The 12892-nt window shown below is 33.8% G+C and overlaps 1 protein-coding gene across 1 annotated transcript; it reads left to right on the top strand.

Moving 5' to 3' along the window:
* Positions 1 to 312: 312 nt before the first annotated feature.
* LOC132636457 (RNA exonuclease 4) lies at positions 313 to 6884 on the top strand. The gene is made up of 9 exons (XM_060353327.1): positions 313 to 548; positions 639 to 699; positions 1218 to 1296; positions 2044 to 2122; positions 2859 to 2967; positions 5129 to 5217; positions 5291 to 5355; positions 5474 to 5552; positions 6087 to 6884. Exons 1-9 carry the CDS (start codon positions 477 to 479, stop codon positions 6255 to 6257), a joined length of 804 nt encoding a protein of 267 aa, XP_060209310.1. The 5' UTR covers positions 313 to 476; the 3' UTR covers positions 6258 to 6884.
* The last annotated feature ends 6008 nt before the right edge of the window (positions 6885 to 12892 follow it).

Consider the following 12892-nt stretch of genomic DNA (forward strand, 5'->3'; position numbering starts at 1 on the left):
CAATAATGGTTCTTATGTTTGGATCTGAACAGTTAATTCATTGAAATGAATATAAACTTGTCGGTATACATATAAGATATTAAACAATTTAAAAGAAAAAACCTAAAATCAAAATATTAATTTTCCCTCACCTTCTTACTAATTTTTTTTTCCACATTGATGAACAACTTTTATTATTATGACTATGATAAATTTTTAAAAATTATTTACAAAATAAAAACTTTAAAGACAGACTAATTAAAGTGAATAAACATGTGTATATGCCTAGTATGATAACAAATGTCAAAAGTGGCTTCACATTTTTTTGGGTCAATTTTCTTATAGTTAGGCTAATTAATCATATACCCTTTGATTCTCTAATTTCTAGCCTGATGCATCTTAAATTTTATTTCCAACCAAGCCAAACGTGAAGAGGCTGCTGTGTTTATTACAACATGCTTAACTAAACCTGTGTCTTCACAGAAGGAGGAACAAAAATGGCGGGTCAATTGAAGAAAAACCCTAAAAAACAGTCTCAGTTAAACCCTAATTGGGCTCAGCTCCAACAAGTATATTATTCACTCTCTTTATCTAACCAACTTTATTATATTTCTGATAGCTATTTTTAATTATGCACTCATTTTTATCTTTCTCTGCAGCTACTCAAGAGTAATGCCTTCCAAAACCCTTCACAAACAGAAAACCCTAATTCCATATTAGGTATAATCCTGTTCTTTTTTTTTTTTTGGGAAAATTACACTTTATGTCTACTGGGAGAAAATATTTACACGCTTTAGCCCATTTTTTGAGTTTGTTACCCGATTTAGCCCATATTTCTGTATATACAAGTTTGATACATTATGTATAATGCTTCCCCCCAGGTATGATATTGTATAAACTGAAAATATGGCTACATGGCGTAATATTTTATGTTAGGCTCCCCGAAGAATTAACCCAAGTAACTGCCACTTAATTGCTTAAAATAAAAATAGCCAGCAGATGGATAATAAATGTATAATCCATATGTATGTATGTATGTGTGTGTATATAAATGTGTATAATTAGTGTACAAACTACGTATACTAGCTAGGAAAAGTAAATAATGAATTAGCTATTTGTGTTAAGATCCCTTTTATGTTTTGGGTTCTGAGTATTTGAAGTTATCTACGTTTTCTGCTCACTTTTTTTTTTCCTCCCTGTTTTTTGGTTTTTGTTTGGTGTGGGGGTTGCTATCTTAGGAAAGCGGAAAAGCAGGTCCGATGATGACTCTGGTGATGCTCGGCCTAATCCTCTTATTCCAACTTCATCAGATTCAAGGTGAGTCTAAAACGCCTTCTTCCTTGTGGTAGGGTGGGGTGGCAGCGATACAAGTTCATTATTTGCTTAGATACCCTTTATAAAAGATTGTTGAAACTTGTTTAACTAGGATTTTTATCTAAGGTGTTGTTTGGTTTCTGGTTAGAGTTATGCAGGTATTAATAATGTAAGGATTAGTTATGCAAAGATTAGGTATGAAGGATTTAGTTGTGTAAGGTTTAGTTATTCCATCTCCTATCTTACATAAAGTAATACATAGATTCCCTCATAACTTATATTAGTTATGCAAAGATTAGGTATGAAGGATTTAGTTGTGTAAGGTTTAGTTATTCCATCTCCTATCTTACATAAAGTATTACATAGATTCCCTCATAACTTATACATGTATTAGTTATGCGGGATTCTAAATTGCTAACCAAACAACTCCTAATTGTTTGTAATGATAAAATAAAATGTTATGATTTGTAGTACTTTTTATGAGTTCCTCAAATAACTAAAGTTTTGTTAGCGAGAAGTTGTGAAATGTTGATTAAACCTAAATTTCTATGTTGTTTTAACATTTGCAGAAAATCAGATTTTTTTTTTATATTATAACTGATCACAGCACTACAATACAATCGAAATCACACTTCTCTATTCTTATTTAAGCTTCGTTGAGTTCAAGTGTCATTGAGTAAAATTTTGTTTTGATTGATAGTTGAGTAAAATATTTACTGTTCTGCAATTTAATAGTTAGCTGTATGACAGTGTTACAGATGAGATAGCGATGGATTGTGAAATGGTTGGTGTAAGCTCTAACAAAAGTGCGCTTGGGCGAGTCACACTGGTATTCGGTTTTACCTTCTAATCTACTTAAATACTGGTGAAGAAAAAAATATGTTACTTGTTCACTACATTTGTCAAATGGTTTACCTGGCAATTGTTTTCAGTTGCTTCCCCAGTTTAACTTGATGCTAAAAATATTTTTTTTGGTTATTAGTTACTTCCTTCGTCCCAATTTATGGCACGGTGTTTGATTGGGCACGAAGTTTAAGAAAGAAAGAAAGACTTTGGAAACTTGTGGTCTAGAATAAGACAGAGATATTTTTGTAGCTATTAATCATCTCATTAAGGGTAAAAGGAGCATTTTAAAGTTAAATTGTTGCTAAATATTTAAAGACGGTCATTTTTTGTGGAATGACTATAAAGGAAAGAAGTGTCACATAAATTGGGATGGAGGGACGAGGGAGTATAAGCTAATACTGCACTACCATTTTCATAACTAAGTTGTTTATATCCTACTAATAACTTCTCTTCTAGCTGGTCTTTCGTTGTCTTAGCGTAGGCCACACATAGCATTGTTCTGTGTTCTTATGGGTGTATGTGAAATTTTAGTACAATAATTTTTTATTTTGCCATGTTGAAGCTTCTTGTTATTTCGCTATAAAACATAATTGACATGTGTTGATTATCCGCGTTACATTCCCACTAGTTCATCTCGGTTTTTGAACCTATATAATCTTGTTGTAAGCTTGTTCATTCTACTATACATGGGCAGTTAAATGCAAACCAGTTTATGGCAGGTCAACAAATGGGGAAATGTGATATATGACGAATATGTTCGTCCAGTTGAACGCGTTGTTGACTTCCGCACCAAAATCAGTGGTATTAGACCTCAGCACTTAAAGAAAGGTTGGTTTCACTTCACCCCTTACATTTGAGAAGATATGAACAGAAGGAGAAGCTTTTAGTCTGGTTTCTTGAAAGAATAATGACTACAGAAAAACCGATCTTTGTTAAAGAAGTAGAAAATTGAAAAACATTTCTTTTATTATACTTTAGTATGTTAAGTTTCAGTTTAAACAAAAAAGTATGTTAAGTTAAAGCCTTCTGAGAAGCAGTGTGGTGTCACTTTAGCATGTTAAGTTGCAGCTGTTCTAGAAGCACTGTGGAATTTTCTCATTCCTATTCTTCTTATTTTGATGCTTAAAGTTTTTTCCATCCGGACTGCGAAATGAATGTGTAACATGTGCAGTCAGTAAAAGTAATTTAGGCTCTTTTAAAAGTTTAGACATGAGATATTCCCATCAAAATGCTCATAGATCATCAGCATATTTTAGAATTTGAAGATCATGTTACTTGAACTACTTTCAGAGCTGCAAATGCCAGGCAGCTCCCTTCTCCTCCCGACACCTGTAATATCTCCTTATTCTTAACAACAGGATGTTAATACTAATGTAGCTAGCAGTTAGTCTTTTTATGATTTCTTTTTTCGGGTAACATAGTCTTTTATGAGTTCTTCCCTCATACAATCACCTTGTTGTCCATAATACCCGAGGTACTGTTGGAGTCGCCGGAAAATGATTTTGAATCACAAAAATTTGAATAGAAGGGTTAATGGTTCTTCAGTAGGATCATGGAAACATTGAAGTTATATCCCGTTCATAATACACTTAGGGGCCGTTTGGTTCCCGTGATTAGGATTCTACTCTCAGGTATAAAATTTAGGTTTCTTTACTGATACCTAATCTTCTTTACAAAGAAGAATTTTATAGGTGCACCAAAAGCTAATCTTCTTTGAGGTAATTCTCTAGTTTAACCAATGGTCATACCTTGTACTCTCTTGAAATTTGAATATATTAAACTATTTAAACTTTGTATTATTTTCAATATCCAAACCATGTTTTTACTCCATACCATTAGACTACTTGTTGTACTACTTTTAACAATTAAAATTTGTCAAACTGTTTTAGAACATTTTTCAGCCTCTCACCCACAGAGGTAGAGGTAAGGTTTGCGTACATCTTACCCTCCCAAGACCCCACTTATGACTACACTTGGTACGTTGTTGTTGTCGTCGTCGTTTTAGAACATTTTTACATTTTGAGTTCAAATTTGATGTCTTTTTCTAAAACTATTTTTCAAACTTGTCTTGAAACACTCAAAGGAGCTAATCATACAAAGTGAAATTGAGGGAAGTAACTATTGATTTGGGTTTTCTCACCCTTGTTTGATCCTAATCGGGCATGAGTAAAATAACAAAAATGGGTGCACCAAAAGCTAACTAAAACTCACATGTTATTCCTTAGATATAAACACAAGGTCATTTCTTTCCCCTCAAAAGCTTCACTATTTCTCTTTCCATAGGGCCCACGAAGACAACAATTACAGTTCTGCTAGACACTATTGCAACAGAGAATTCAGTCCAGCTAAGCTAGTGGTTTGCACCAAAATCTTCTTCAATGATGGAAATCAACCATTATATGATGTGTATTGATTGTGATAAATTCTCAATTTTGTTAATCTAAGCTTTTGTTAGTTCCACCAACAATCTTGTGATGCAAGAACGATGTATGATGTAACTCAAGCAAAAATTGCTCAATCATTATCCATAGCAATACCCCGCGAGCCCCGAGCTTGGCATCGTTTATTTGATGCACACTTGACCTATTTTTTGTCCTGATTACCCCCACTGAACTTGGTAGTTTAATAGCTTTCACCCCCTAAGCGACTTTAGCCCAAGGAGGTGTGATGTCCTCGCTGCCACGTAGATATTCTTTGTCCACGTGACATTCTTAATCATTTTTTTTTTTTTTTTTTTAAGTTCATTAATTTTTGGATAATTTTTTGGGCAAATTCATTACCTTTGACTTCATTCGATCTTCGTTGAAAATCAAACACTTTTTTGAAGAATGAACTAGTGTTAGTCTGACTTTGATCTGGACAAGCATTTATGGACGGAGTAATTGGATTTCTGTGAACCCCACTTTCTGCAAGTTGTATGCTCAAAGTAATATAAAAAATACTTTGTTTGGTTTGCCTAAGTAGTGTGCTCTTCTGATGTTATCTTCAGCGAAAGATTTCCGTGTCGTTCAGAAGGAGGTGGCAGAACTAATAAAGGGAAAGATTCTTGTCGGCCATGCTCTGCGAAATGATTTTAAGGTAACTGTGCACCTCCTCAGACTTTGCATCTGGAGTATTTTCTATAACTAAATGGAAAATGTTTCCTGTACAGGCCTTGTTATTAGGCCATCAAAAGCAGGATATTCGTGACACTTCTGAATATCAACATTTTCTAAGGTAATTTTCACCCCTTCCCGCACCTCCCACCAATAAGAAATTCTTGATTACTTGCAACTTTCAGCTACTAGCCTGTATTTTGACTGCAATATGGTGCTGACATTGGGTTGATAAGTAGGGAAGGACGCAGTCGCGCACTTCGGAACCTTGCCACCGAAGTCCTTGGAGTGGAGATTCAAAATGGAGAGCACTGTCCTGTAAGTTCTATGCTTTTTAATGACTTTATCATGCTCTTTTACTTTTGTTTTTTGTAGTTTCTCATTCTAACCAGTCGAATCCTTAGGGGTCGTTTGGTTGCTGGTTAGGACGAGAGTTGTTCATGTATTAAAACTAGCATAGCTAATACCATGTTTGGTAGTTTTTTAGTTGCTTTGTATATAATCAGCACACAAATATGGTGTTTGGTTATCATTTTGCAATTCCACATAAATAAAACATGTATAAGTTGTGAGACAATTTGTGTATTAATTTATGCCGGGGAGAAGATGGAATAACTAATACATGAATAACTAATCCCTGTATTACTATACCTATATAACTCTGACCAGCAACCAACCGACCCCTTACTGTATGTGCTTTGCTGTTATGGACCTCCAAGAATTACCTAGTGTTTGAATTAGGTTTTACAGAATGAGTCCCAAAATTTTCAATTTTACAGCAGTGTGTCAGTTTGTTTTCCCAGGTCCATATCTGAATGAATTCCAACTTGTGTCCATCTGCATATTTTGCAGATAGAAGATGCCCGAGCTGCTATGATGCTTTACCTAAAGCACAGAAAAGTATGGGAAAAGAGCATCAAGGACTTTGCAAGACTCAAGGAGAAACAGAAAAAGCGTAAACCAAAGAAAAAAAACAGGAGTTTGAGAAGACCCGCATCTATTAATGCTGAAAACACTTCCTAATTAGAGATGATCACTAAAATTATCTCATTGCTCTTTTACATGCATCAAATTATTGATTGGGGTGGAGCAGAGAGAGAGAGAGAGAGAGAGAGCTGACTAACATGGTAAATGATAGTTGTGGATGTGAAATGCTCAAAGGAAGAATTATAATTAGACCCTGTCTCTCACTATTATGGTCTGCCAGAACTATGTGCTCGCCAGACATTATTATTCAGTTTCAAGATTCATGACATGGATCCACCCAAGACTGGTTCTTCTAGTGAAAAGAGGAAAATATCATTTCTTTCGTGCTTTTTCACTGCAAAACTACCAGTCTTTTGTATTTGATTCATATAGCCTAAGCTTTCCTGTTTCTCATGTGGAATTGAACATATGTGCCATCTTTTACTTTTAGAAAGGAAATGGAACTTCATCAGAAGTAAAAAGCTGCTTGCAAGGGCAATTAGGAAAGAGTTACTAAGTTTTGTTGACAATTTTGTGTAATTGCTCACAACATTCTCAGAGGGGCTTTTATTTGATTCTGATTCAAGTTTTTGCAGAACAGCTTGTATCATATAAAACAAATTTTGGACTATGGAGTTTTAATGTGATGGTAGTTGAAAAGTGGTAATAGTCTACTTAAAGAAACTGCTGATCATTGTAATATCTCTGCTTTTCTGCAGCTGAGCATCTTATGCTTGTGTATCTGGTCATTGGAACCAGGAAATCGCACCTAATGACCTTGAAAATGGGTGGTCTTGAACTTTTGTCCCATGGGCAAGCCTTGAAGTTTAAAAGTTAAAACGTTTTAAACTTGAAGTTTGCTCATGGGGCAAGCGAGGCTAAAAGTTCAAGACCACCCACCTCCAAGGTCATTTTTGTAACTCACCTGTAGCTCATTTGTTAATGAAATAGCAGGTCCATAGCTCAGTAGCTGGAATTAGCTTGGAGGAATTTCACAAACTGGAATTTACCTCATGAACTAACTGGAGTTCAAATCATGCAAGCTGGAGTAACTACCATCAGCACATCTTAGCTAATAGTAGCACAATGCTTCACTTGTTCAGAATTTGTTAACAAACAAAAATCTAAAGGAAAATGAAGAAATAAAACTAGGGTTTAACCGTCGGCTAGAGAGAAAATAGAGATATTATTGAGAGGAAAAAACTATTCAAACTCTAAATAAAATGACGCTGATACAAGCTGTTACAGATTAAAAAAAATGAATATATGGGCTAACTTTAAGCCAAATTCATTTGTGGGAAGTCCCCAACTTGCGAATACGGAAGTGATGAGCAGCACCAGCCAAGCTTTTAGTGAACACATCAACAACTTAAGTGATGCTTGAAGTGAGAAATAGACTGTTCAACACATCTTCAAGCTTGTTTTGGACAAAGTGGCAATCCCAATGTGCTTGGTCTCATGAAAAACTGATCTCTTGGCAATATGAAGTCCAACCGAATGAAAAAATTTAGAAAGCAAACTAATCAACCAGGTAACCTTAGCCACGATCTTGCTTATCGATCTGTACTCAGCTTCAGCTGAAAAAAGACACGCCACAAGCTGCTTCTTAGACTTCCATCAATGCAAAAACCTACGATTACTTTTCTGTTGTCCGGGCAAGCCCCTCTGTCATTATCATAGGGTACACTCATAAAACCAGGATAATTATTGAAGAAGATCTCAAGGTCAGAACAACAACATACTCAGTGTGGTTCCACAAGTGGGGTCTGTGGAGGGTAAGATGTACGCAGACCTTACCTCTACCTTTATGGGGAAGATCTCAACGTCAGAAGTTCCCCTCAAATACCTCAACAAGTATAAAGCAACCTTCATATGAGGAACACAATGTTGCTACATGAACCGGCTAAGACGTTGGACAACAAAAGAGAGATCAAGCATAGTATGAATCAAAAACTTCAACTTCTACCAAGAACATATATTCCTCAGGTTTGGGCAAAGGATCTCCCTCATTGGCTTTCAACTTTACATTGAGTTCAAGAGGATACACCACACTACTGTAGTCCTCACAGTGATATTCCTTTAACAAGTTATGAATAAAAAAATTTACGATGAAGCAAAACATCAGAAGGGGTGTAAAGAACCTCAATGCCAAGAAAGTATTAAACTGGTCACAGAGGAAAGCTTTCAAAACAGAAATTTCATCTAAGTCAGCAGTCAATATTTTGTCATCTACATAGAATGCGAAGATGACCAAGAAATTTCAGAACCTCTAGTGAATGTCTTAGTAATCATTTAAAGAATGAATGTATCCTCTTGTTTGTAGAGCTTGAGACAATTTTACATACTATTGCTTAGATGCCTGTCTCAAACAATAGAGAGATTTCTATTGTTTGCAAACTAATAGGGATGTAGAAGAAGGAGAAGAGATTGACAAATAAGTCAACAATATCATTTAGAAAAAATGCACTATAACTCCAATCTTTTCTCTTTTCAGCTCGATATATATGAATATTGATCATTGAACTTTGAGTCTAGAGCCCCTTGCACCCCACTACGTCCGGCCCTACGTATTCACATAATTCGTTTCCAGAAAGCATACAAAAGTAGTTCTAACGTATTTGTTTAATTAGTTGGTTCTTACCTTATTCAATAGGAGGTTAGTGTCACTGCTGCAAGAAAGTATAGAAATTGCAATAGCTTTTTTGGCAACAAAATAATATAGTTGGCAAAAGTCAATATTTGACAACAACTTAGTTTTATGGTTGTCATATATGGTGAATTTTTTTAAAATGAACTTTTTTTTGTTGCCACAAATTTAATTTTGTTGCCATACAATATTGATTATTGTTGCAAAAAGTATTTTTGGCAACTAAAAAAAAGTTGTTGCACGTCGTTGCAATAACAGCCGTTGGGAAAAATTTATGCAACAATAAAAAAAATGTTGTTGCTAAAAGTACTTTTTGCGACAATAACCTATACATGGCAACCGAAAAAAAAATTGTTGCCAAATGCCTTCTTTCTTGTAGTGTGTCTCAAATATTCTACAATCTATATATAATATAAAGCTAGACATAGACAATCATATGTGGCATCTCTCTATGGCCAGAATTTAGATTTATCTTTTTTCTCCTTTTTTTGAATTTTTTCATGCATAATCTATTAATTAAATGGCTTAAAAAAGCCTCACTAATTAAACGTGGAACTAACGCCCACGTCTCAGTAATAAAGTCGCAAAATAAATGTTGCATTATGCATCCACTGTTTCAGAATACTAGGAAACGCATGCTTTTTGTTTTCCTTTTTTTTTTTCCCTCAATAAATCAAAGAGTGTCCATAATTACTATTCATTAGATTTAGATAGTATATATAAATTTCTGAAGGATGCGTTCATTGGCTTCTTTCAAACGAGAAATCCCACATAAATCCATGGATCTAGGTATCAAAATTTTCTCCTCACTAATAACTTCATCTTTGTAATTAATGAATTTGTTAGTTATGATTTATCTTCTTTGTCCTTTTCAATTTTAATCTGTCCTTCTATTGTGTAAGTCAGTTCCCTATAACAATCTATGCAAGCAAGAAAAATAACTTTGCCGCTCTTTCCAATCTCTTTGTGGATTCTCAAGAAAATAAAGATCATTGTTAAATTTGGTGTCTCAAAAAAAAAATAAAAAAATGGGCTGACTGTGTTAAATCATTGATCTCTACAGTGTTATTTCCCTCTCAATTGTATAGATAGTATTGATTCTACGACGGAGGATAGAAAGGCAGAGATGTACGCGGAGAATACATTCTATATTGATGGTGCTTTTCAACGGGACAATATTTCTTTTAGGACGATATATTTGACTAATTCTAATTCAACTTCAAGGGAAATTGAATGTGAAAGGACAGTCATTCTGATTTGTACGTTTGTAACTTTTAAAATAAATAAATTATTAATTGATTCTTTTGGCTCAAGGAATTCAGTAATCATGAGCATATATACGGATATATCTTGTGTTTAAGTAAAACTTGAATTGTTGACATACTACATTTCTTGTAGCCTTATGAATGCTATGCCACATGTAATTATTGTATGCTTTCAACGGGCTAAGAATTTTTTATTGTAAAAGGTGTGGCTCATAGCTTTGTGGGAAAATGTAGAGACTAGAAAGTTTTTTACTTACTTTTTTTTTTTTTTTTTTTTGTGCAAAGTTGGAGAATTTGGAGCGGTATACTCCTTTCTTATTTGGCAATCGATTAGATTATTACGATTAAGGAATCGGGTGGGTGCGGGATATATAAATTCCATCTCCTTCGTTGAAGGGTCTTCCGCGATACATTCACAGAAATACAAATTAGCCCCGTGAACGAATATCGGGTACTGAATGATTTTACTAAAGAAAAAAAAATACAAATGCAGATTATTATAGTGATCACTTAATCTACATCTTTTTATATTAATGTAATTCTAAACTTACGTAATATAAAAATATGATGATAAATTCTATTATTTCTTATTTCCTTGAACATTATTTTCATTCGTTATATTATTTTCTAAACTTTCAATTTTAAAATTGTTTCTTATTTTCCCGAACATAATTTTCATTATGTTGTTATATCAATTTATGGACTTTCAATTTTTCCTTATTGTATATGGGATTTCTATGAAGGTATAATTTTTTTGTGTTTTTATTTAACAATGAAAAGTGATTCTTATTTTTTGATTTAGATCTTCCTCGAATTGCTACTTTTTATTTTAAAATTGTCTTTTTTTGTTGGACTAAAATTCTCTATTTCTTTTGAGACCAAATGTATCCATTATTATGAATAAAAATTACCTCTAGATATATTAACTAAATAGTGGTTATTAATTTTAATAATAAATTATTTGTGGACAAAATATAAATAGTAAGGCAAGCTAGAAGACCCATGTTACATATTTTTTCCCCCCTATAATATGAAGCTTAGCTTCTCTTTCCTATGATAAGATTGTTCCTCTAGAACTACGAGACACTTTTATTTCCTTTTATATGTATTTTATCTTATATATTTGATCATTTGATTTATATATTTTGCTTATGTATATTTTATATTTTATATCTGTTTTGTAAATTTTGTTATAAACTTTTAGCTTTTCGATATCAACTAAATATATAAAGACCGCGCGAAGCGCGGCTATTTCACTAGTGTTTAATCAGGGTCCTCTGATTTGTACCAATATTTACGATATGGACAATAACTTCTCATACATATTTGGAGAATTTCTTGCTTAAGACAACTGTACTTGTAGTTTAATTTGCTAATATATTTCATTTATGATACGTTCAGAACTGTTTTTCTTCTGGTGATGAAATTCAGTAACGTAATAGAAAAGTAGACAATGAGTCTTTAAAATTTTACTGTATATTTTGTTGGGAGAGAAAAAGTAGCAATCATATTAATAATATGTACTATATATTATGATATAACTAATTACAATACTACTTCTGTTTATAGGAGATCGAAGTAATGTGGAACTATGGAGGGTATTCATTTGTCACTGTTTACAATATTCCTAACTTTGAAATTTGATGCGATCTTGGGATCACTAGTGACTAATGCCCACTTCACAAGTCCCTTTGTCTTTGCACCAGGTCCTCTATTTTTGTATTCCATATAGAATGGGCAAACTAATGGTATTCCCTCGAGTTCTATCCATCCTCTTGGATTTATGATCGGGTCTCTGTAATTATGCATAACATAGTACTCGAGAAGTTACCCCATGACCGACCTAAATACATAGTTATACTACCCGCGTTTGGAATTGCTAATTTTAATGTGCAATTTTGAAAATCGAGTCTAGTTACTTATTCTCCATATTTCTCTGTTGCGCTGTGATGGTAATGCATTGGCCAGGTAGTGGCATACGTGCTTCAATTAAGCAATTTTGGAACACTACAGCTGCATCGTCACAAATAAAGTCAATGATGCCCAAAATTTTACACTCCCTATAGAATTTCTTGCCAAAGTGCGTGTACATCGAATTGAAACTACATAAGGTGAAAAAATAAGTAGCTGACATTAAAGATACTACCTGTTGTTTCTTAGCTCCAGTCGTATTTCGAAAAGTGATGTCTTGTGTGATGAACCCTCGGCCATTCACCCCTTAAAAGAGCAAAATAAACAATAATTTGATTGATGATACCAGTAATGCAACGTAATACTTAACAAAATAAGAACATATTTTTATGGTTAAAGTTAGGGTCGACTCAACTCCCAAGTAAGTGAAGTACTTGCTTTAGGCCTAGCAAATTTTTAGGCCTCAAAAGTTATTATTGTTATATAATTTTTAATTTTAATCTTCTAAGTAGTATTTAGTTATCCTTTTATCAATCTTATTTTTTCTCTCTCAAGAGTTGATCTCCCACACATACCTAATTATTTTTCTCCATTCATTTCATAAGTTAGGACTAATTAATATACAAGCCAACCTACTCTTATTTATAACTTTTCTATCTTCATAGATTTAAACAATGACCATTCTTCACAATTTTAAGCTTGCACTATTTTTTTTTTTTTTTTTTATACCTTTCACACATATTTCAACAATATATATGTAATTTTTAAAACGCTTTTACTAATTGACATGGGATGCACGTGTGGCGCACGGGATGCACGGGTGACGCACGGGATGCACGTGTGGCGCACGGGATGCACGGGTGACGCAC

The sequence above is a fragment of the Lycium barbarum genome, chromosome 4, assembly GCF_019175385.1.
Source record: "Lycium barbarum isolate Lr01 chromosome 4, ASM1917538v2, whole genome shotgun sequence".
Classification (NCBI taxonomy): Eukaryota; Viridiplantae; Streptophyta; class Magnoliopsida; order Solanales; family Solanaceae; genus Lycium; species Lycium barbarum.

Coding starts and splice junctions, on each gene's coding strand:
- LOC132636457 (XM_060353327.1), top strand. CDS start 477: ATGGCGGGTCAATTGAAGAAAAACCCTAAAAAACAGTCTCAGTTAAAC. Junction 2,968..5,128: donor ACCTCAGCACTTAAAGAAAG/GTTGGTTTCACT, acceptor TGTTATCTTCAG/CGAAAGATTTCCGTGTCGTT. Junction 5,356..5,473: donor GAATATCAACATTTTCTAAG/GTAATTTTCACC, acceptor GTTGATAAGTAG/GGAAGGACGCAGTCGCGCAC.